This window comes from Apaloderma vittatum, unplaced genomic scaffold (assembly GCF_000703405.1).
Source record: "Apaloderma vittatum isolate BGI_N311 unplaced genomic scaffold, ASM70340v1 scaffold10150, whole genome shotgun sequence".
NCBI lineage: Eukaryota > Metazoa > Chordata > Aves > Trogoniformes > Trogonidae > Apaloderma > Apaloderma vittatum.
In genome coordinates, this window is record NW_009693985.1 from 1,742 (window position 1) to 26,531 (window position 24,790).

Below are 24,790 nucleotides of genomic sequence, written 5' to 3' on the forward strand. Positions count from 1 at the left end.
CTTCCTTTTATCCTAAAAATGACAAGAGACCTCTCAAGTAGAAGCATGGCTCATGTTGATGGCCATATAATAGAAAAATTATTTTGCAAAGCTGCCCTAAGTAGTACCTCTACCATTTAGTATATGTAGAACAGTGCATCGCAGAATGTTAGGGGTTGGAAGGGACCTCAAAAGGTCATCTATTCCAACCCCCTGGCCAGAGCAGGATCACCTAGAATAGGTCACACAGGAACGCATGCAGCTGGGTTTTGAATGTCTTCAGAGAAGATTCCACAACCTCTCTGGGCAGCGTGTTCCAGTGCTCTGTCACCCTCACAGTGAAAAAGCTTTTCCTAATGCTTTTGTGGAACCTCCTATGGTCCAGCTTGTACCTGTTGCCCCTTGTCCTTTCGTTGGACATCACTGAGAAGAACCTGGCTCCATCCTTCTGACACGGTTTATATATTTATAAACAATGAGATTACCCCTCAGTCTCCTCCATGCTGAGCTTCTTCAGCCTTTCCTCCTAAGGAAGATGTTCCACTCCCTTCATCATCTTTGTGGCTCTGCACTGGACTCTCTCAAGCAGTTCCCTGTCCTTCTTGAATTGAGGGGCCCAGAACTGGACACTGTATTTCAGATGTGGCCTCACCAGGGCAGAGGAGAGGAGGAGGAGAGCCTCTCTTGAACTACTAACCACACCCCTTCTAATACACCCCAGGATGCCATTGGTCTTCTTGGCCACAAAGGCACATTGCTGGCTCATGGTCATCCTGCTGTCCACCAGGACCCCAGGTCCTTTTCCCCTACACTGCTCTCCAACGGGTCAGTCCCCAGCCTGTACTTGGGTTTGTTCTTTCCCAGATGCAAGACTCCACACTTGCCCTTGTTTTATTTCATTAAATTTCTCCCTGTCCAACCCGCCAGCCTGTCTAGGTCTCACTGAATGGCAGCACAGCCTTCTGGTGTGTCAGCCACTCCTCCCAGTTTTGTGTCATCAGCAAACTTGCTGACAGTGCACTCTGTTCCTTCAGTCGGGTCGTTGATGAGTATATTGAATAGTACTGGTCCCAGTAGTAACTCCTGAGGGACTCCACTAGACACAGGCCTCCAACTAGACTCTGTCCCATTGATCACAACTCACTGACTTCGTTCCTTCAACGAGATTGCAGTCCACCTCACTAACCAATCATCCAGACTACTCTTCTTCAGTTAAGATGAGAGGATGCTGTGGGAGACAGTGTCAAATGCTTTACTGAAAGCCACATCCACTGCACAACCATCACCTATCCACCTGGTTATATCCTCATAAAAGGCTGTCAGGTTGGTCAAACATGACTTCCCCTTGGTAAAACCACGCTGACTGCCCAGAGACAGCACTGAGATTAAGATGTTCCATCCCCTTCCAGGGATGGAGGTGAGGCTGACCAGTCTGTAGCTACCCGAGTCCTCCATCTTGCCCTTTTTGAAGACTAGAGCGACATTTTCTTTCCTCCAGTCCTCAGACACCTCTTCTGTTGCCCACGACTTACCGAAGATGATGGAGAGTGGCCTAGCAATGACTTCTGCCAGCATCCCATCAGGACCCATGGATTTATGGGTGTTCTGGTAGCCTAACTAATCCCTAACCCAGTCCTCATCAACCAAGAGAAACTCCTCTTTTCTCCTGACTTCCTCTGGGCCCTCAGCGGTCTGGGGCTCCTGAGGACAGTCTCCAGCAGTATAGACAGAAGTAAAGAAGGCATTCAGTAACTCTGCTTTCTTTGTATCTGCTGTCACCAGGGCACCCACCTCATTCGCCAGAGCGCCTACATTGCCACTAGAGTTAGTTCTGTCAGCAATGTATTTGAAGAACCCCTTTCTGTTGTCCTTGACCTCCCTTTCAAGTTTTAATTCCAAGGAGGCCTTAGCTTTCCTAGTTGCCTCGCTACATTTTCTGACCACAGTCTTACATTCCTCCCAAGTGGCCAGCCCCTCCTTCCGTGATTTATAAACTCTTCTTCCACTTGAGTTTGCCCAGCAGTTCCCCTTTAACCATATCGGTTTCCTGGCCCTCTTTCTTGATTTCCTACCCACTGGGATATACTGAGTTTGTGTAATTGGAGTTCATGCAAGCATATACTATTGCTATTATTGGCTCATGGATTTTAATTTATATTCAAAGTTCTGTGTAGTACTAAAATCTCAGATGTAGCCATTCTATGAAGGACCTGTTTTTCTTCAAGTGGGTGTGTATATGAACATGCTAGGAAAAACAGGCTATGTTAAACACTGCTTATCACAGTTGCATGTGTTGTATTGGTACAGTACTTTTTGAGATGTTTTTCTTCACCCTGAATCATCACAGTCTTTGTCTAAAGATGACAAGAGAAGGTAGCTTTCATGAAGCAGTGTATGAATCAATTCTGGTTTCTGGAAATTTGTTTGCAGTTGGTCTATCAAGTTTGAGATTGATTGAACTTCGGGGCCTTTGCATGTGTGGTAGTTTTGCTGAAAAAAAATGTTTAGTATTTAATAGTCTTATATGTGTGTGTTTATTTTTTCACTTTTTAGGTGAGCTGAATTTTTGTCCTGATGCTGCTGATTCCATTCCAGGAGAAAGACAACCTACAGATGTAAACTGGATAAATAAAGATAGGAAGGACTCTAAAAGTAATCGGAATAGAAGTAATTTACCATTTTCTAGTCTGTCTTCTGAAAGAGGTACAGATTATGAAAGCTCTTCCACAAAACATCATGGTTTTTGTAATCCAGAAAGTCAGTATGGGAATTCTGAAGACTTCCACCAATATTTTGGTACCAGTAAAAGTGTGAAGAATCGTAACTTCCAAAGCCAGAGATGGCACAGATCGAGAAATGATAGCACAGGTACCAAAAGTAAGACAAAGCAAAGTACTGCCGATACTGCTGCAGATCCAGGAATTTCAGACACTGTAATAGTAACTGGAAGAAGAGCACCTCCTAGAGGATACAATGACTTTGTCTCCTCGGAGAGTGACAGGGAGATACCGAATGCAGATAGCAGAGGAGCAAAGCCAAAGAAAACTCATCCAATGCATATATCTGGAAGAGGTTTCAGGGAGAAAGGAAAGCACGTACATGACCGGGAAAAGAGACTGAGCTCAAAACAGAAAGTAGAACTCTTTGAAAATGCTCCATCTTTGGATTTGACTCATTCTGACTCTTCAGAATCATCTGTTGGAAAGGCTTTCTGTGATGCACCTGTTGGTAGTGGGGATGAGCAGAAAGGCTACAGTTATGTAAACAAAAGATATGTCCGGAAGCCTATGTGGAATAAACCCCCTGTAGATAAAGAGTGTCAGAAAAGACATGATTCTCACCATAGTAAAAATACAAAAGTAGGTAAGAAGTCTTCTCTTGCATATACTCCAAAAGATAAAAATGAGAGGAAGAGAGAACTCTGTGTTCGCAAAAGTGGTGAAAACTCGGCCAGTGAAGTCAGGCATCAGTTGTCTGATTCTGTCAGATGTAACGGAAGAAAGTTCCTGCTAAAGGGAGATCAGGCACCTGCACTTCATTTCAGTTGGACCCAGTACTGGAAAAAGCAAAGCGATGTACCAAAGAACAAAGAAACTCATACAGGTAAGCTTTCTATACCCCTCTATTAAAGGTATGATCTTGTATAATTTAAACTGCTTTCACATTTGACTAGCCGAAGAGGCTTACTGTTTTATATTAGATCAGTATCAGTTTCAGAGGTAGAATTAAAAGTAAATGTGTAGTTTCTGAGTGGGGAGGTATCCTGTAAGGTTACTAGGGAGGAACAAATTTTTTCTCAAGGTTTTTTTTGTTTTGCTACCAGACTATAAATGATAGCTTGGTTAGGCAGAGGGTTTAAACGTGTGCTGCAGTAGCAGGGAGTAAAATTCTGAGCATTCTAACAGTGGAACTTATTAGCGACAATCCTAAAACTGATTTTTACTGAACAAGTACTCTCATATTTTGTGTTGAAGTAGGAAAATCACAGAATCACAGAGTTGCCCAGATTGGAAAAGACCTTTAAGATCTTCAAGTCGAATTATTAACCTAACTCTGACAAGTCCTCGACAAAACCATATCGCTAAGCACTATGTCTACACAACTCTTAAATACCTCCAGGGATGGGCACTCCACCGCTGGCCTGGGCAACCTGTTCCAATGCATGATAACCCTTTCAGAAAACAAAGTCTTCATAGTATCCATTCTAAACTGCCCTTAGTGCAACATGAGGCCATTTCTTCTTTCTGTATCACTTGTTACTTGGGAAAAGAGAGCGATCTCCACCTCTCTACAACCTCTTTTAAGGTAGTTGTAGAGAGTGATAAGGCCTCCTCTAAGCCTTCTTTTCTGCAGACTAAAAATCCTCAGTTCTCTCAGCCCCTTCTCATATGACATGTGCTCTAGACTAGCTTTGTTGTTGTTCTTTGGACACGCTCTAGTACCTCAATGTCCTTATGGTAGTGAGGAGCCCAAAACTGAACACATTACTCAAGATGCGGCCTCACCAGTGCCAAGTACTGGAGGAAGATCACTTCCCTGGTCCTACTGGACACACTATTCCTGATACAGGTGGGGATGCCATTGGCCTTCTTGGCCACCTGGGCACACTGGTGGCTCATATTCAGTCGGCTATCCGTCAACCCCCCCGGTCCCTCTCTGCTGAGCATCTCTCCAGCCACTCCTCCCCAACCAAGCCTGTAGCTTTACTGGAGGTTGTTGTGGCCAAAAGTGCAGAACCTGGTATTTAGCCTTACTGAAACTCAAAAAACTGGTCTTGGCCCATCAATGAAGTCTGCCAAGATCTCTCTGCAGAGCCTCTCTGCCCTCAAGGAGATTGACAGTTCCAGCCCAGCTTGGTGTCATCCACAAACGTACTAATGGTGCACTTGATCACCTTGTCTGGATCATGGATAAAGATACTGAACAGAACTGGCCCTAATACTGAGCCACAAGGAACACCATGTGTGACCAGCCGCCAATTGGATTTAACTTCCTTTATCACCACTCTTTGGGCCCAGACGTACAGCCTTTTTTTTACCCAGCAAACTGTATACCCATACAAGCCAGGAGTAGCCGGCTTCTCTAGGAGAATGCTGTGGGAAACTGTGTCAAAGCCTTTACTGAAGTCCAGAAAGACAACATCTTCAGCCTTTCCCTCATCCACTGAGTGACCATGTTGTAGAAGATCAGGTTAGTAAAGGAGGACCTGCCTTTCATAAACCCATGCTGACTGAGCCTGATCATCTAATTATCCTGCATGTACTGCGTGATGGTACTCAGGATGATCTCCATCAGCATCCCTGGCATCAAAGTCAAACTGACAGGGCTGTGGTTTCCTGGATCCTCCTTCCAGCCCTTATTGTAGATGGCCATCACATTGACTAACTTCCAATTTGCTGAGACCTCCCAGGTCAGCCAGGACTGCTGAAAAATTATGGAAATTGGCTTGGTGAGCACCTCTGCCAGCTCTCTCAGAATTATTGGGTGGGTTCTATCTAGTCCCATAGACTTGTGTATGTCTGTGTGGAGCAGCAGGTCACTGATGATCTCTTCCTGAATTGTGGGGGGATCATTCTGCTCCCAGTCTCTGTTTTTTAACTCAGGGGGCTGGATTGCCAGAATACAACTGGTCCTATTACTAAAGACTGAAGCGAAGGCAGCATTAAAATCATCAGCCTTTTCATCATCCTTAGTCACCATGTTTCCTCCTGCATCTAATAGAGGATGGAGGCTCTCCCCGGTCTTTCTTTTGGTGATAATGTATTTATAGAAAGATTTCTCGTTGTCTTTTACAGCAGAAGTGAGATTAATTTCTAGCTATACTTGGGACTTTTTACTTTTATCCTTGCAATAATGCAAAATGATGTAAAATGCCAGATAGAGGAACTATATGCTGCTCCTAACTGGACTTTTTGCTCCGTTTTTTTTTTTGCAACAGTAGTATCCAAAGGTAATTAGAAATAGAGAAAGTCTCTGGATACTATTTTTGGAAGTTGAGAATAGAAATGTGTCACTGGCGGTATAAAGCAGATCCCCAGGTTTTGACTGCCTGAATGAGTTTTGTTCTAACTTATACCATTAGGGACTGAAAATGTTAAGTCACAGAATCACAGAATGTTAGGGGTTTGAAGGGACCTTGAAAGATCATCTAGTCCAACCCCCCGCCAGAGCAGGATCATGCCAAATCAAACTCAGCTGAATCTCTTCGGCACCGTGTTACTGATTTCTAGACAACCTGGGTAGCTTTTTCTTACTGTTTTACATAAGCTTAACTGTGCGCTGAGAAAATAGTTTCATGTTATTCATAGCACCCAGCAGAAGTCCTTTCGGAGACAGTAAAATTTTTTCCTTTTTTTTTTTTCTCTTTTTCTTCTTTTTGCCTTTCCAGTTGAACAAACACTAAGAATTATATGTAATTGGTTTTTAGAAAGCATCCTAACCTGATCTTCTGCTGCCCAGAATGACAGAGATGGGTAGATTAGTTCCTGTTATCTTAACTGGGATATTGAATCTTCTGAAAGTTTTGCTTCTCAGCAAAAGAATACCAGATAGCTCTAGTCAGGAACTGTATTCCATTAGGAGAAGCTTGAGGTTCAATAGCCTTCTTGATCCTTTCCAACTTAAATACATTAACTTTCATGCTTGTAGTTTCTACTTGAATCATAAATTTAAAGATAATACCTCAGTGTTTCTCGCAGTACTATATTAAATGAAATCATCATATGTTATAGGGAACTTAAGGAACTCCCCTGTCCCAAATGACTGTCTGTATTTGTATGCTTTAGTTGGGAACTATTTTGAAAATGTTATCTGCTACTGTTTTCAAGGGACTTGAATCTGTGCATTTTAACTATTTATGGGACAACTATCCTTTTTGAGTACAGTATAGCTGTAGTCTTCCTGAGAAAAGTAGTAAGTTTTAGGTGAGCATGCTTTCTTTGCAGTAGGTAATATTTATGGGGTATCAAAAGCAGAAACAACTGTTAATTTTGTATCTTGTGGTGCTTGATGCAGGAGGTCTGGAAAAGAAGCTTGAAAGTGCTTACAACCTATTAAGGAAGGCAAACAATGTTAACGCTTTCAAGTTTCTAGTCATCCACGGCCTTGCTTTCAGTTATGTGTGGTACAAGCACAGTTTGAATTGATAGTAATTTTTCTTTTTTTCTTTTTTTTTTGCCTTCGTTATGAGTTGCAACTTCCCTTGTTTTGGTACTGTCTAAAAATTGTATGTCTTTACACTTTATACTCAGAATTAAGATATTATAAAATTCCATAGGCATAAACAGCATTTCTAAAGTATATTTGGTAGCCTTACCTTGATGGGAGAGTTAATGTGACAGAACTGAAGTTACGTGGTGCTGTTGTTATGGTTTCACATCTGACTGTTTTCAGGCTGTTTGGTCTTTTATGTAGGATTCTTGCTTTGTTTTCAAAGTACTTTTTTGCATTCTTTCATATGGCTCAAAAGACCCTGGTACTTTGACTGGTCTTTCCCAGTAATTCCACTCCCAATGAAGTCAGTTTGAGGGGCTTATTTCCATAATCCAGGTACTTCACTGTTAGTGTTTGTTGTGTGGTCTTACAGGAATCCTTGAGGATGGGATGGAATTTAATTTTGGCTCAAACTTATGTAGTTAAGAGCTTTAAGCTTTTGAGTTTAAACCTCATGCAAAGGTTTGTTGAGTTTTTTGATGTGGAGTTTTTTGTGGGTTTTTTTTTTTTAAAATTTCCCATATAAAATGATGAGTAAAATCTCCAATTTCTGCTAAACTTAAAACTATTAACTAATTAACTAATCAAAATGATTGCAATTCATCAACAACAATTATTATAGGAATTGCATGCTCCCTCTGAAATTAGAGAAATGCATACCAAGGATCAAACTGGAATCTTCTAGGAGTAAGCTAATATCTTGCTTATAGCCACCCAGGAAGAGTAAATTCTAATTTAAGTGAAAACTTGGAATTACATTTGAATTTTATTTCTTGGTTGGCTGGTGTTTCATGCACAAGTAATGTATTTTATTTGCAGGATCATTGATTGAACAGCTGACCACAGAGAAGTACGAGTGCATGGTATGCTGTGAGGTGGTACGAATAGTAGCCCAGGTGTGGAGCTGTCAGAATTGTTACCATGTATTCCACCTGAATTGCATTAAGAAGTGGGCACGATCACCAGCCTCACAAGCTGAAGGTTAGTATTTGTTCTTGCACTCACTTTCTCTCTCAAATATACATAATAGCAATGTTCATGTGTTTCTTAGGTTGGCAAGCTATTTGTAAATATTGTCTAAGGTAACCAGAAAGCTGTAAACAAAGCAAGTTTTAAATAAAAACTTTTTTTTTTCTGAGTCCTTTGGATGCTTAGTATAATTCTCCTGACTGTTTTGATTCTTTCTAGTATTACAGCAAAAACTAATTTCCAGGCTTATATATATAAGATCACACATCAAGAAATGTCTCATCTTCTGTCATCTGTGCTTGGCCGAGCAGTCAGAGAGAAGCAGCACTTCAAACATTATTTGAGTATCTTTACTCAAATAATTCTTAGTTCTGTTCTCAGATTATATACTCCTGAAAGCCATCGCTGATGCCATGCAGTGAAATGAAATTCAGAGAAGACAGTAAGCTGCATTTGTCATGAGCTTAAACTGTTTCAGATTGCGTTGTATGACTTTTTGTAAATATTTATACATTCTATGCTTTGAATGCTTTGGTGTAAGTTAAGGCCTCTGCTGTATTCAGTTGTGTGATCTCTGAAGACTAGTGATAGTCTTGAAGTTGGATTATTTTTTTCTGTGCCCTGCTGGTTTAGCATTTGCCATTCTGCACGTGTCTTTCTGTGTCTCTCTGGGTATATATACTCTGTCAGCTACTTCCAGATGTTTGAGAGGAGTCCTTAGAGATTGTAAATCTCCTGCAGAAGGAATTGGTTGTAAAGTTCTTGGATTTCTTAAGATGCATAGATTGACTTTTGAGTGGGGTTGGTCATACTTCATACTGACAGTAGAAAGAAAGTTGCACATACCAGCACAGGATTGGAAACATGAAAGCATAAGCCAAACTCCTAGCTGTTGTCGTGTCACCTTCTTTGGAGCTGATTATCTCCCTGAAAAAGCTTTTTTCTTGATCAGAAGAGTATCTGCTTGTGTAAGGGAGGTTTTGCTTATCTGTCAGATAGTGACCTTAGGTGCTTGAATCCTGACAGCATTTCAAGTAGTCGTATCCTTTGGCCATTTGGTTTTCTTGTAAGAATTTGTGGACAATATTTTACCACATCCCATGTATGAGAGAACTTGACCTAATCATTGAAGTTAAAGGTGGTGGCCTCAGTAGAACTGATTCCATAGCTCTAGTAAAGACACTGATGCATATTTCTTGACCTGCAAAGCCCTGCTACCCTGTATTGATTAGGACTTATACTTCAGAGGGTATTTGATTTTTGGTAGGTTGTTTCAGTGTAGATTCAACTTTTCAGGCTTTGTGTAATGTGAGGAATTGGCAGCAATTATAGCCTACCAAAAGAGAAATAGGACACTGTAATCTACCTAACTCTATAATATGTTGGTTTTCTAGAAGAGGAAAAAAAAACTTGTTTTTTTCTGCACGTGATTTACTTCAAATCTGCTTGATTGTGTAAATGTTATAATGAATTCCAGGAAATCTAATCTCAGCACGTGAACTTTTCACTGCTACGTTTGATTTCCAGACTAGTGAGAACATTTTGTTTTTAAGATCAGTTTTGAGTGTTCATTCTTTTATGTTTATGAAGTAACAGAATGTTTCAATGAGAATGTTCCTCCAGTGTTCTTTATAGCAGCTCTTATTTCTATGATATATAGTAGGCTGAAAGTATGTATGTGTACATAATTTCTCACATTTTTTTGTCAGCACAGCATTATATCAGAGAAATCCTAAATGCTTGCAGGAAGTAGGTAACATCCTTGGTTGGCTATCTTCTCACATAGTTCAGTCTTCCAGATCGTTATTAATGGGCATCTGCTACGAGGGGAAAAGCAGGTGTGGATCCATCAGGTGCACCACTGAGCAGTTGAAGCTTTGGCGTTAGTGCAAGTGTAGCATTACCATGATGGGAGCTCTGGGACACCAGTGTTAATAAAATGGAGAACCCATGTGATGGAACCGTGCTAGGGAGTGAAGCTCAAAGAAATGCACTGCAGAGTTGGTTAATAAAACTTGCACTGATACATATGCATACATATGCAATGTCCTGTTTTGTTCATTATTAACCTTGCTCATGAAATGCAGATGCTGTTGTCTGAAATCTGAGATCCACAGCTGATCGTCACATTGGCACCCATGCAAAGATTGATGTAGTTGAGGTGGGGAACTGAACTATCCTGAGTTACCATGTCAGTGAGAGAAAACACGCTTGAGAGTCTACATCTCAAGTGGGAAAAGGTTAATCCTTGGTTACTGTTAACAAAGTCATCTTGCGCTCTACAGTATGTCTTTTATCAGGAACTCCTTCAGATGTATTTTATTGAAGGTGTCTTCTCTCAGAGAATTCTTTGCCTTCTATTATCTTGACAGTCATATGAAAAATTACTTTTAGTTTGGCCAGGCCAGGTGAGAGAATCTCCTGATTATATGTGGGGAGTCATAGGGCATTGCTCCGACTTTGGTTCCACTGCTTCTTCACTCCGGAGGAGGACTCTTCACTCTTCCCCGGGGTCATTGTGAGGTCCCTCTCACGGGAGACAAGCTTCACGCTCTCTTCTCTGGCGTGAGTCGTCCCATGAGGGGCAATTCATCACAAACTGCCCAACGTGAGACACCTCACAAGGGGCAACCCACCCCTCGTGAGTCTGAGGTGCAGTCCTTCAGGGAAACTGCTCCAGTGTGAGTCCCCCGCAGCATCTCAAAAGTCCCACCAGCCAACCTGCTCCAGCGTGGGCATTCACTCTTCCATGGGCTGCAGGTTCCAGCGGCGACCTTCTCCAATGTGGGCTTCCCACGGGCTGCAGCCCCCTTCAGGCATCCACCCACATGGTATGGAGTCCTTACACAGTGGACATCTACACGGTGGTCCTCGCAGTGGACATCTACACCCTGCCCATGAACAACCCGCTTCACCATGGTCTGCACCATGACCTGGGGGACTCTCTGCTCTGCCTCCTAGAGCACATCCTCCCCCCTCTCCTTCTTCACTGACCTTGGTGTCTTCACAAATTCTCACTCATCCATCTCTCTGCCAGCTGTAGTAGTGCAGTTCTTTTCACCTCTTCTTAAATATGTTTTCACAGAGGTGTTCCTCTCCTATCACTTTCCTGATAGACTCAGCCTTGGTGCAGCAGTGGGTCCCTCTTTGGAGCCAGCTGGCATTGGCTCTAACAAACTCGGGAAGCTTCTAGCAGTTTCTTGCAGAAGCCACCCTGCAGTTCCCGCCCCGCTGCCGCCGAAGTCCGGCCAGGCCAACCCAATACAAGAATATAACTTCATCCTTAGCAAGCATTTTTACTAAAATTTTGAATTATGTCTTGGAGGAATGTGATTTTTAGGTATTGCACAACTAAGGTCAATCTGACAAAAATACTTGCATTGCACACAAGATCTTTTATTTTGTTATGTTTATAAATAGGAGATTGTTCCTACTTCTGCTTCTTTTTAAAAATGATGCTTCGATTGTGTGTGACTTGTGTCCTTACATGGAAGAGAAGTTGGAGCCTCTAAGATGGTTTCTGAGTTTCAGTGGTCAGAATATGAATCTACTTGCCTTTTTATTTTTTTCTTCCTTTTTTTTTTATTTTAACCATGCTATTCTGTGTCTGAAGCTGTTCTGTGTGCCTTAGATATTACAAAGATATTGTCACTTTTTTGTTACTGGGACAAAAGCTTTTGATTATGCCTAGCTGAGAAGTCAAAATAGTAATTTATTCTGATGTGGATTATCTCACCAGAGAACTGCATAAAACATTTTAGAAATGGTAACACAGAACTGCCGATGTTACTACTAGTATATTCTACTACAGTTGAAGTGACTGAAATCTTCTGTTTGGATTTCTTTTTATATACCTAACATTGTATATATATTGAAAATACCTGCTGTACTGCTGCCTTTGGAAATGTAGCCTTTTAGAATTCATTCTTTATTACAGCAGCTATATTTGGATGTTTCTTATGTAGTCACCTATGACTCATCTAGACAAGCATGTAAAGAGAGAGGCAAGGTTTTTGTTTGAAATTGTATATAAAGATCCCTCATCTGTTTATATAATTCCTGCCTCTGCCTACTCAAGGTTCTTCTGAGCCACTTAATCCTTTAGGATTCTGGAAACTAAGGAGAACGTTCACTGAGGCTTTATGACAACAGATATGCAACAGGATGGAGTAGAATTCTGGGCATTCTACCACAGGTAAAGATTTTTGTGGCTGATAGTGCTACAAGTAGGGATGCTTGCAATATAAATATATATGGAAAAAATTTTGGTAAATAATTACAAGTAAGGAATCTTTTTATCCCAGAAGGAGGGAGAGACTAGCAAATACTAAAACAGTCTCTAGTAAATGGTGTGAGATGTGTTGATTTTGCTTAGACAAGTGTCCTTTTAGCATCTCTGGTTGGAGTTCTGCTTACTTCACTCTTATTCATGAAAGATTCATGGGAGTGGAATGTTCATTCCATAGTGTCATCCTCATTCTCACTTTCTAAAGTAATCAGGCTTTGTAAGAAGTGGCTACAGGTCCTCTCTTTACAAATGTGGATGTCAAGAGTCATCTTTCTGTCATTCTATTCTACTGTAACTGTATCTGAATCTAGAAAGAAACCTTTTATTTCTTGTGTTTTTTGAAGAAAGCAACCATGCATTTTTTTTATGGGTGGACCCACATGAATCTAGTTATGTCTTAGAACATAGTTATCTTTTGTTCAAAGGATAATCAGTGATTAAGAAGAGCAAAATATGTTTTGAAAGGCTGTTTTGCTTGGTAAAGGTTCCTATTTTACAAGCACATTCACTCTAAGTTAACTGTTGCTTGTAGAGGACTAGGCATCCTGCTCTGGGAGAGATGTTGATAGAAGAGGCCTTCTGCTGGCCTCCTGAAGTTTTAATAGTAGGCTCACCTTCACAGCTTTATGGAATAACAATGGAATAAATTATGTTATTAATGTAATACTTAAGTATACTGTACAAAGTAATCCTATAAGGAATCCCTTAGGTGCTGACAGCTTCAGCAGCAGATACCCCTTTCAGTTCCTTACTGCCAGTTTTTGTAGCGATGCTTCTTTCTGAGATGCTTCAGTTTATAGTTGTCAAATAATAAAAAAAACCCTCAGTCAGGAGATGCAGCTTGATCTTGAGCGTGAATACGAGTGTACTCTGTGCTGCTGTCATACAGCTGCTCAGCTTGTAACTGAACAATTCTCTGCAGAATTATTGGTAGCACAGTGATATGAGCCAGGATAAAAAGGGGTATGAAATATTGAAAAGAATAAATGTGCTAAAGCACATTTGGATTTCAAGAGTGTCAAGGCAGTCTATAATGTGAATAATTTCCAGTTTGTGAAAATCATTACTATTGTACGTTATGATGGTTAGTATAAGAAGTCTCCAATTCAATCGATAGTGAACCTAGGTGTGCCTTTCATTGCAGTACAGTTGTCTTGTCACACATAGGGTTTCCTGCTTGCAATCCCTCCTGCATTCATAATGTGAAGATATCATAAATATTGGTCAGATTTCTTAATTATAAAGAACAATTCTAAAGTTACAGCTTTATCAGTTTACTTGCACTGACTTGATTGATTTAGAGAGGTAGTTTATATACGTTTATTTTTATCTCTCTCTCTAAAAATGTCTCTACTCCCTGTCCACTTTGTGTTCAATAGTGCTCTTCTGACATTGGTATTCTTCATAACCAAGTATGTACTGAATTTGTAAAAAGTTTTCATGAATGTCACTTTACAGTGAAGTTCTTCGTTTACTGCTGACACCCTCCTGAAGCGCAGAAGCAAGAAAAATATTTAATAAAGTATCAACTTGAAGAGTAATGTCCTTCTCAATAGCTAGATATTGTCACCTTTGAATTTATTAGATTATTCTGTTTTATATAGCACTAATTTATTCTGGACATGAAGCAATACTAATTTGGTCTTCTGTAAGACAAGGAAACTCATAACATGAGAGAATAATGAAAAGAAAAAAAGGTGATGCTTGAGACTGTAGGTAATATTTTTCTCACCATTTTCCCTGCAGTTTAACTTTTTTTTTTCTTAACCCTTTAGATATGGTGAAGACTGTCTGTATTCTAGTAGAGCATCGTATCACAGGGTACATGATAATACCTCTGTATAAGGTTGGAGCCTAGTCAAATGAAGTACCATGGCTGTGTTTATTGTGATGCTGTGTAAAATACATTTTTATTAACCTGCTTTCTAGCCACTTTTGATCAAATGGAAAAACTTAGTATGGTTGCGGCTGTGGTAAGAAACAAGAAGAGACCACTTATTCTACGTCTGATCTAGTCGAGAGGTGGCGTCCCTGGTGACAGGGAGGCTGGATTAAAATGATCTCTAAGGTCCCTTCCAGCCTAGGCCATTCTATGATTTGCAAGTTAGATTAATTTTTATTTTTATTTTTTTTTATTTTTTTATCTACAGATGGTAATAGTGGTTGGAGATGTCCAGCTTGTCAGAATGCTTCTACACAAGTTCCTAAAACTTACACTTGTTTCTGTGGTGAGTTTCTTGCTTGTTGTGCAAAGAACAACAATTTAGTAATTTTGACTCTTTTTTTAAAAAAATTTGAATTTCTGTATTGCTGCTTGTTTGCCTACATCCTTGAAGTTTAACCTTGTTTAAAACTTTATTGAATTTGGAAGGTGGCTGCACAGAGAATCACACATGTGTTGCTTAAAACATTTTAAAAGTGAAATATTAAATAATAAGTAATGAATATTTTCCTATCAGTATGAAAAAATTGTGAGTTTTATAGAATAATAATAGAATTGGGCTACTATAAGCGTTCACTTTGCAGAAGGACTGAAGTAAACCTGGTTTTTTTAGGTATTTATTTGTGTTAAGATGCACCAAAATAATCACACAGTCACAGAATGTTAGAGGTTGGAAAGGACCTCTGGACGTCATCAGGTCCAACCCCCCTGCCAGAGCAGGACCACAGAATCTAGGGCAGGGCACACAAACGCATCCAGATGGGTCTTGAAAGTCTTCAGAGAAGGAGACTCCACAAACTCTTTGGGGAGCCTGTTCCAGTGCTCTGTCAGCCTCACAGTAAAGTTCTTCCTCATGTTGAGGTGGAACTTCCTGTACTCTAGTTGAATCCATTGACCTTTATCTTATCACAGGGTGCAAGTGAAGAGAGTTTGTCCTTTCCTTCTTGATGCCCAGTCCTCATATCTTTATACACATTAATAGGATCCCCTCTCAGTCTTCTCCTCTCCAGACTAAAAAGCCCCAGGTGTCTCAGCCTTCCTCATAAGGCAGATGTTCCAATCCCTTAATCATCCTCGTAGCCCTCTGTTGGACTCTCTCAAGTAAATCCCTCCTCTTGAATTGAGGAGCCTAGAACTGGATGCAGCACTCTAGGTGATGTCTCACTAGGGCAGAGTAGAGGAGGAGGAGAACCTCCTTAGACCTGCTGGACACACTCTTCTTAATGCACCCCAGGATTCCATTGGCCTTCTTGGCCACAAGGGCACACCGCTGTCCCATAACATAACTTGCCCACCAGGACTCCAAGGTCCTTCTCCATGGGGCTGCTCTCTAGCAGATAGCATCCTAACCCATGCTGGTGCACTTTATTATTCCTTCCCAGGTGCAAGACTCTGCACTCACTCTTGTTGAATACAATGTAATAAACACTTCAAGCATACAACTATCTAAACCTTTAACGGGATTTAGCAGTTTTGTCATTTAGGTTAATCGGGAACACATACTGGTTAAATAGGAAGTAATATTCATATTTTTCAGACTTTTATGCAGAGATCTGTTTAATGAAAGGGGTAAATGAAGTGAGCACAACATTCACTAAGCCATAAATATGTGACAAAAAGAGATAGGTTAATTATGTTACTTATTACATACATGCTAATAACTTTTGTTTGGGATTTTGTTGTGTTTTGAGCTGGCTGCCTGGCTGTCCCCAAGGCTGCTTGCTCACTACTTCCCCATGGGGGATGGGGAGGAGAACCAGGAAGGAGCAGTAAGTAAAACCTCATGGGTTCAGATAAGAACAGTTTAATAGTGCAATGCAAAGAGAGGAGAAATAACAGTAGTAACAATAATACCAACTAAATAACATAACACGTGAGTGATATACAACATGAACTTCTTGCCGCCTGGAACTTGACAGTGAGGCAGCAGCACCTTTGTCCCAAGGTCAAGACCTCCCCTCCCCTGGCCAGCTCCCCCTATGACATCAGGATGGTATCAAATATCCTCTTGGCTACTTTGGTTCAGCCATCTGGGCTGTACCTCTTCCCAGCTTCTTGTGAAAATTAGCCTCATCCTAGCCAGATTTGTGTTGTTTTCGTGTAGTTTTCTCTTAAGTCAGAGTCACTGGAGTTCACCTTGCTTTCTACAAAACAGTTCACTTTGCTTTCTACAAAACAGAATATTCTGAAATCGAGAAAGGAGCTGGGAGTCAGTAAACTTGTCCTAAAGAAACTAGACTTATGCTGTAATAGGTAACAACTTTATCGAAAGTCCTCTTTATCAAATGTGTTAGTGTGTCAGTTAAGCGCAGTGCAGTGCAGGTAAGACAGACTTTTTGTATGTCAATGTGTGATAGTGTGTGAATGTGTGATAGGGATAGTAATTCAGTTAGAATTCAGTTTTTATTCCAAAGGAAAGTTACGCTTTTAAGGCAGGTTGTCCATCTGTTCAATAGGAAAGAAATTCTGCCTAGTCTTTAAGACTGCTTCATAGTTTTGGGAGATGTACAGTAGAAACCTCAAGCTGCCCTCAGGGTTATATTAGCAGAGGACCATGAGGTAATGTAAGACTTTAATCTTCTATAGATAATTTTACATTGACATCATTGGACATCACCAGTTGCTTATGCAAAAATATCTTTTATTACTGTGATTAAGTGTGAGATTTTTTCACCATTCCATGAGGAAATTCCTGGGTTACTTCCCTTCTGAATCTTTTAATTTCCAGCTTAATTGAAACTCAGATGAATAAATGCCATCTATGATGTTTATTTGTATTTTCCTAACTTGCTACTTGTAGAATATATAGAGATGCAGTGAAAGAGTTAAAATAGTATGTCACAGAAAGTACATTTTACTGGTATTTTTAATTGCTGCTACTCAAATTTATAACATTGCCTAAGTTGCTTCATTGTTAATTTAATTCCCTTCTTGCTCAGAGCCAGAGTAGGTTTGCATGTGTTAACAATAGCCATTAACTTCAACCCTGATGATCATCTTGTGCACTAGAACTATGAGATTTACTAACAGTATGTCAGATTAATTAAAATATGGTTTCAGTGCTTATCTGAAATACAGAATACTTGAAGCAAAGAAACTGTATTTATCACTTCTTGTTCAAGACTACCTGCTACATTCATCAAAATGTCAAACTTTAATATTTAGATTTATGTACTCTGATTCTTTTTAGACAAGTGACATGTAATTTGCACAATCATTTCAGTCTGCCCATTTGCCATCACCTTACTGTCAGCTAGATCTTATTTTCTGGGAATGATGTCTTGTTTGCTTATTTGGGTTTGTTTGTTGTTTTTGTTTGTTTGTTTGTTTGTTTTTCTTCTGCATTGAGACAGCAAGGTAGTTTCACCATTTGATTTTCCTACCTACTATGCAGCCTGACTAACTAGAAGGGGCTTCTTTTCTTGTATTTTATCAGTTTTATTTAATGTAAATACCAGCTACTTAAGTGCCTGCTGTGCATATGGATGGAAAGAATCTTCTGGAGGTTGATATTCCAATGACACTTAGTTTTCAAGAAGTTGACTACAAATTGCCACTGAAAGCAGAGATAAAACACGTGTTTTTTCTTTAGTTTTTTTTTTTCAAAGAAGACTACTACTGATATTGAAAGTATAGCTTTTTCTTTTTGATGTGATATTTTTCCAAAATTCGATATTGCATTCAAGGCAATAAATATGCTTTTGTCTTTGATATGGTTTAGGTAAGGTGCACAATCCTGAATGGAATATAAATGAAATCCCACATAGCTGTGGGGAACTTTGTGGAAAGAAGAGACAGTGTTTGGACTGTCCACATCTTTGCAACATGTAAGTAAATGTTTGTCATGAATATTGAAAAGATATAGAAAAAATTTTGAAAGCTGTATTTGTATATTTTTGAATATAGGATATACTTAGAGGTGTATTTTGTTCATAGGTTAGCTGAAGCTTGGAATAAACGGAGGCTGTTTGTATTGATGTGTCTAAAGTGAGTTCATATGAAAGAATGAACATGAGGTTGACGATAGTTGTAGCAATGTTTCCATCATGTTTTAGGAACTGAACCAGCAGCGTAACTTAGATTCAAGAACTTTCGTTGAAGTAGAGGAATAATAGTGACTAGAAGTAATTTTACGTATATATACACTGGTCCACCAGATGTTTTAGGTGCTGCTTTTCTCTAACAGTGTTTGTATAGTTTAATTGAAGAGAAGTGGTACTTGGTTAAACTGGAGAACTGCTACACTGCGTTATATGTATTTATTTGTTTGCTAAGACCACAAGTAAGACTCCATGAAGGATTCTGTGTAACTCAAATTGGTTTTGCTACTTTTATTAGTATAATTCCATGGAGAGGCAAAAAAGAGCAATTCTGTTTTCAGTTTTGGATGTTTTCCTTTAGATCTCTTTTTAGAGGTTTGGTAGTATTCCATTGATAAGGCTAACAGCATTAGGCAAGTTTTTTCAGTGTATAAATATGCTTGCTAGTCAGAAAAATGAATTATATATTATACCTAATGTATGTACCTTCATTTTCCACATATGGAAGTTGGTACGTATTGCCTGTTCGTATTTCTATTTTGAGAAATTTCTGATAGTCAGAAGCAATTGTTTCTGCTCTTGGTACACAATTGGAAATTTCACTCATTCCAAGAAATAGATTGCCATCTTACACTTTTTCCAAGGTTTACTAAAACTTGGAACTTTCCTAGAACTTTACTCAGAACTTTTTATTTAATGCGTTCTGATTGAAACCTGTCTCAAAATCTTGTTGAACGAAAGAATATTTCCTTACTCTTTAAAACTTCTTTCCCCCACATGAACGTATTCTATTAGATTTCTTTTCAGACTGTCATTTCAGTGCTGTAGCTCTTTTTTTAATTCATCATCATACTAGATTCTCTTCACGTGGGTTTACAGTGTAGCACTGAAACACCTATCAACTTTGAGACTACCGTTACTGTAGCTGATAACCTGACTCAGCAGAACACTGATTCTCTTGGAGGCCAGCTGCTGGCCTCCATCTTAGGAGAGACATATGTCCACAGAAAACTTTTACCTAATCAGAAATAAGTAGACTCTTTAACTACTTCTAGAACTGCAGTTTACTACCTGACAAACTTTCCTATAGTGCTTGGAAGAAACAGCTGTTCTTTCCTCTTCTTTCCTGTACCGGCCCACAGCAGAGGCCTAGTCTCTGGCATTGTCTTCTAGGAGTCTTCTGAACAGCGGTGACAGTGGCAAGCTATGAATTTGTATTCCTTGGTAGTCTGATCTGCATCAAGAGCTGTGAGAGTTGGGACTTTTAAAAGTCCCAGTTTGCCACCAGATTAAGTTGTAACAAATTTAGAAGTTTTATTGTTCAACTCATTCTGCATGAGTAAAACCATGCTGAGATCATCCAGTCCTGGAGGTAAGGGAAAATCAAGAGTCCAGGTCAAGATAATGAATGTTTTTGACACTCTCTAACTTGCAATAGTGATCTGGAGAGGAATGCACTTCCAGCATCAGCGTTACCCAGTTTTGGACATTCCTCAGTACTTATTAGACACTTTTTCTGCCCATGTAGGAATCTTACGTGAGGACACACTGCCTTCATCTGCTATTAAAAAGCAAGTAGAAACCCGATTCCTTCTTGCTGTATCAGGAAGTGGTGGAGTTAGGCATGTGGAGCTTTATCATCTGAATGCATCTTTGTCAGCTACTCCCCACCGGACAACCTCAACCGATCTGCAAGACCAGATCATGATTTGTGTATAGGTAGAGTTTTTCCTCAAGAAAGTATGCAAAGGTGGAATTGTTATCAGGGCTAGGTTCTTGCTTCAGTTTATATGAGCTCAGAATGCCTTCTTGCAAGCACTTGTTTCTTTACATTGTGGATTTGTTGTGTGCCTTTTTCCCCTGTTCCTGCAAGCTCCCATAAGGTGATAAAGTTTGAACCAGAAATGCAATTCTGTTCACTGAGATCCTAAAAACTTTTTTATTTTCCCTTTTCTTCCCCCTGCCTTTAGTCAAATGTTTCATGTCATTGTCAAGACCTTCTACCTTGCAGTGCGAGATGGCTATGAATTCTTTAGGGTAAACAATGCTCTTGTCATGGGGGAGTGTCAGAAGGACGGAGCCAGGCTCTTCTCAGTGGTGTCCAATGACAGGACAAAGGGCAATGGATACAAGCCAGAACATCGGAGGTTCCACAAAAAAATTAGAAAAATCTTATTCGCCCTGAGGGTGACAGAGCCCTGGCACAGGCTACCCAGAGAGGTTGTGGAGTCTCCTCTGGAGACATTCAAAATCCACCTGGACGTGTTCCTGTGTGACCTACTCTAGGTGACCCTGCTCTGACAGGGAGGCTGGACTAGATGATCTTTTGAAGTCCCTTCCAACCCCTGACATTCTGTGATTCTGTAATTCTCAAATCTGTGTGAATTTAGTGTCTAGAGTTAGGACTGGGCTGGCCACTAAACTGAGACAAGGACACTTTAGTTAATGGTGGAGATGAGTCAATTGTTATGAGCAGTGGACTGAGTCTGGTGTGGTGTCTGAGACTTAGTGTGTCATTCTTGATGTTGGCCTTTCTGCAGTATTCAATCCCATCTATTCTGGGAAACTTGTTGCACTTGAAGTATGTGGGACTTGTTTAAAGTCCAACTTCATCCATTGTCTTCCAGTTGAGCATACCTCTCTATCTGCAGTCCATGAGCCTCTGACGAGCTAATCTGGATGAATCCTGTTATGAACCCTGTTCATTGGTGAAACTTCAATCTTAGTCTTGGGGAACCTACTTTTTGAATCATAAGATTCTTACTTAGTTTCTTATCTGTCTTTGTGGCTATTGCATCAGCAGTTGGGGTAGGGGAGATTCAGATGTTTATAGCTATCTCGTCTTTAGAGAAGAATAATTTTTGCTATAGTACATGCTAGACTTGTACAAATGATTGTGGAATGAGGAGCTCAGAGCAGTGTGACTAGTGATGTAATATTTTGGTGGTGCCAGTTGTGCTATTCCAAGTGCTGCTTAGGCAGTTACTTTATTCTTAATGTAATATGAAGTAGCAAGTTTGAAGTACAGCAAAGTGGATGAAGTTACTTGAGATTCTGTTTTTCCTTTAAAACTGACTAAGCATCAGACTCGCGACTGAGAAGAAAGATTTGTGTTAAAAATAATGGGAAAAGGTTTGGGTCATTTCATACTTTGTGATTAGTTTTATCAAGCAAACATTTTCCCCCCCCCAGTGTTGAGTGAGTAGGAAATGAGGAAATGGCAAATTCTGAATGCATCAAGTGCATTCTATGAGGCAGGGCATCTCCTTGCAAAAAAAAAATGATGCAGATTAATAAGATTAGAAGAAAACAGATCCTGAATATGGCTAATAAGAATGTCTAAGTGTTATCAGCATCACGTAGGCACTTTTGGAAAGGATATTAAAGCTCATACCCTGGTTAAAGGAGATTAAGATAACAGCCAGGTTCAGGGAAGAAGTATGGTGGTGGTGGGGGGGTCATAGTTTTCTACTTTGCAGCGTTAGACTGTAATTTTGAGGCCTTTGTCTCTAAAGTGATGTAATGAGGTATGCACCCTACCTATCTTTTGTCTGAATCAGAGCTGTTGCCTTAGGTTTTGTAACCCTGATGGTCATGGCTTTCAAATTATTTGGCATCTCTTTTACACTTGTAAGAAATCTGGAAATGGTCTTCAAATTTTAAAAATGAGGTCGCTGAGATATAACAATTCTTCAGCCTACTGTTGCCAGTAACTAGCTTACATCTGTGTGTTGATCCCTTTTATATCACCAGAACAAATTATTTTCTACAGAACTGGTAATTCATTTGTTCATTTGTGTTTTGGGTTTTGGAGATTGGCTTCTTTTTTTCCCCTAGCCTTTTTGTTAATGTAGATATTGTTGTGCTAATCTTTCCATGGGGTAAGATTTACATGGTTGCTTGTGTTAAGTGAGGCACTAGCTAGCCTATTTTGGTGAAAATACATGAGGGCAGTTTACTCTGTTTTAGTAATAAATCTTAATACTTGCTCATATTTATTGAAAGCAGCTGTTTGAAAGAAGAGTTCTCTGCAAATCTTTTGTTAGTGTGAGCTGTGGTGTGTGTAGCACTTCACAAAGTGAGTTCCCTTTCAGATTAAATACACTGAAATTCATTTCGATCTGCTAGGTTCTACATCAAAGAAACATCCATCTTTCAGGATAATGTTCCTGATAATAAACTTCATGACGAACATATTTTAAGACTCGAAGGGCCAACTGGAACTATGCAAAGCCTTGAAAGCATTTGAAAAATATCTTACAAAGGCAGTAAATGAAGCATTCTCTCTACTAGTTTGATTTTTAGTGTCTGACTTTCTTCATAGATCTTTGGTACTGTAATCTTTTCTGCAGCAGTTACTGGAAGTCCATTTGGATTATATTAGAATATCTAGTATTTTCACTGATAGGCAAAAGGAAGTTGAATTTCTATGTCTAGATCACAACTTTTCTCATATACCAGTTCTTTAGAGCAGCAGCAGTAAATTGTGAAATACATCCTACATGATAATGATAGATTATGGAATTTTAATAAAAATAAGACTGCATTCACTGAACAGAAGTCGATACTGGAGTCTTCAGCGTGTCTTTTTGAGTTTAGTTTGTAACACTGTTAAGTCATTTAACTTTTTGCCTGCTTCTTTGATACAAACTAAAATTCTGTGGTATCGCCCACCTTTATCATCTAAGGAGAATTTTCTGCTTTTTTATGTATGTGCTTGTGTGCTGAATGAAATTTGAATTTCAGTCCTAACTGTTATTATATGGATCAAGTAAATCCTGAACCTGTAGGTATAATGTAATTCTGCATAAACCAAATTGCACCAGAGACTTTTGCTAAATGAGTGCCATGCGAGTGTCTGTATCTGGAGGGATGCATAAAGAGTACTTATTTTTAAAGTAAGGTTTGCTTTCAAAGGGTTAGATTTTTCAGTACTAGAATCTTAATGTTAACAAAGTGATACAAACTCATTTATAGCTGTCTCAGAAACACCTTATCAAAATGTGCAGATGCCTGGAAATTAATTGCGTGATACTGTCTAACAGAAGGTGTCTTGCTGGGAGAGTGCAGAATTCTATTATAGGTATTTAAGAGTTAAAATATCTGTGATCAGTGCTGTTGCGTAGTATAATATCATCAGAAACTGTACCAAGACTGGGCTCATGGAAGCAATGTTAACATTATTTGAATATGACTGTATTAGGGAAAATAATTTCCTAGGTAGAAAAAAACATGACAAGATTTCTGAGAATGTCATGTTTTCTACGTTTTAATTAATTTATCAGTTTTGCTTTCTTCATGTTTCCCTCTGTATTGTGTTTTCTCTGCTCCATCTAGTTTTACTCTTACTTTTTCCTCATACTTGTGCTTGTTTAACCCTTCATTGTGCCTTAAAACTGACCTATCAAAGAGGGAGGGTTGTGGTTTCTTTGGTAGTTTGTTTCTGGTGGTGTGGGTTTTTGTGTTGAATTGGTTTATTATGCAATGGTTTGGCTTCACTTTTAGAGCGGCACAAGTTGGGTGATAGATTAGGCTTCGTTGTCCACTGGGAGGAGTAGTTGAGGAAGAGGGGATCGAGACCACTGTTGCTAAACTGCTGACACGACTCAGTTTTACTGCATATGACTATAGTAACTGGTGTGCTGATCAATACTTGCATAGTGACTGTACTTAGGGAATTTAGTAATTAACATGTAATTGGGTAGTCTGTGTATTATGAGAGTTTTTGGTATGTTTTTTTGTTGGTTGGTTGTGGGTTTTTTCCTTTTTGCTAGGACATTTGGTGTCGTCACTCCTGGCTGATAATTATTGCTCCACATAAGGGTTTCTGTATTTGCAAAGGAAGGGAACTTGGCAGCTGGCTAAGGCAGAGCGCATACAAGTTATTTAAATATAATTTCACAAAACTGGGGTTGTCTGTGCCCAACAGGAGTCTTACATACAGACAGGGACCATCTAGTGTTTCCCGAAGTAGGAGGTGAGATCTGATAATTGAGTAAAGGATTGGCATGGATGACACTCACAGGAAATTCCACTTTATGGCAGGAGAGAAAACTGAGGGAGACTTGCTACATCTCCATTACCTTGCTGGAAGAGGAGCAACAGCTCTCACTGGTGGTGTTAGAAACTCTGAGTTCAAAGATAAAGCTATCAAGTCAAAAGAATAAATTCACAGAGAAGTTTTTGTAAACTACTTAAGATCACTGAAGAAAGAAATGTGCTAACAGTTTGGACATATGATAACTGTTTTGAGGCTTATCAATGATGAACACAGCTGAGTTGATGCATGTCTGCTGGTGAAATGCAAAATGAGAAATATGTTAGTAGCACTGTTACTTGTTGATTTGACAGCAGCAGAAG

General features: G+C 39.6%; 1 protein-coding gene across 1 annotated transcript in view; it reads left to right on the forward strand.

Annotated features, from left to right (window-relative positions):
• Positions 1-2,532: 2,532 nt before the first annotated feature.
• NFX1 (nuclear transcription factor, X-box binding 1) overlaps positions 2,533-24,790 on the forward strand; it is a gene marked incomplete at both ends in the record, with an annotated part of 36,646 nt that continues 14,388 nt past the window's right edge. Inside the window, 4 exons of the mRNA XM_009865793.1 lie at positions 2,533-3,582; positions 8,011-8,172; positions 14,599-14,676; positions 18,112-18,217. Of these exons, the coding sequence (XP_009864095.1) occupies positions 2,533-3,582; positions 8,011-8,172; positions 14,599-14,676; positions 18,112-18,217 (1,396 nt within the window). The remainder of the gene's footprint in view (positions 3,583-8,010; positions 8,173-14,598; positions 14,677-18,111; positions 18,218-24,790) is intronic.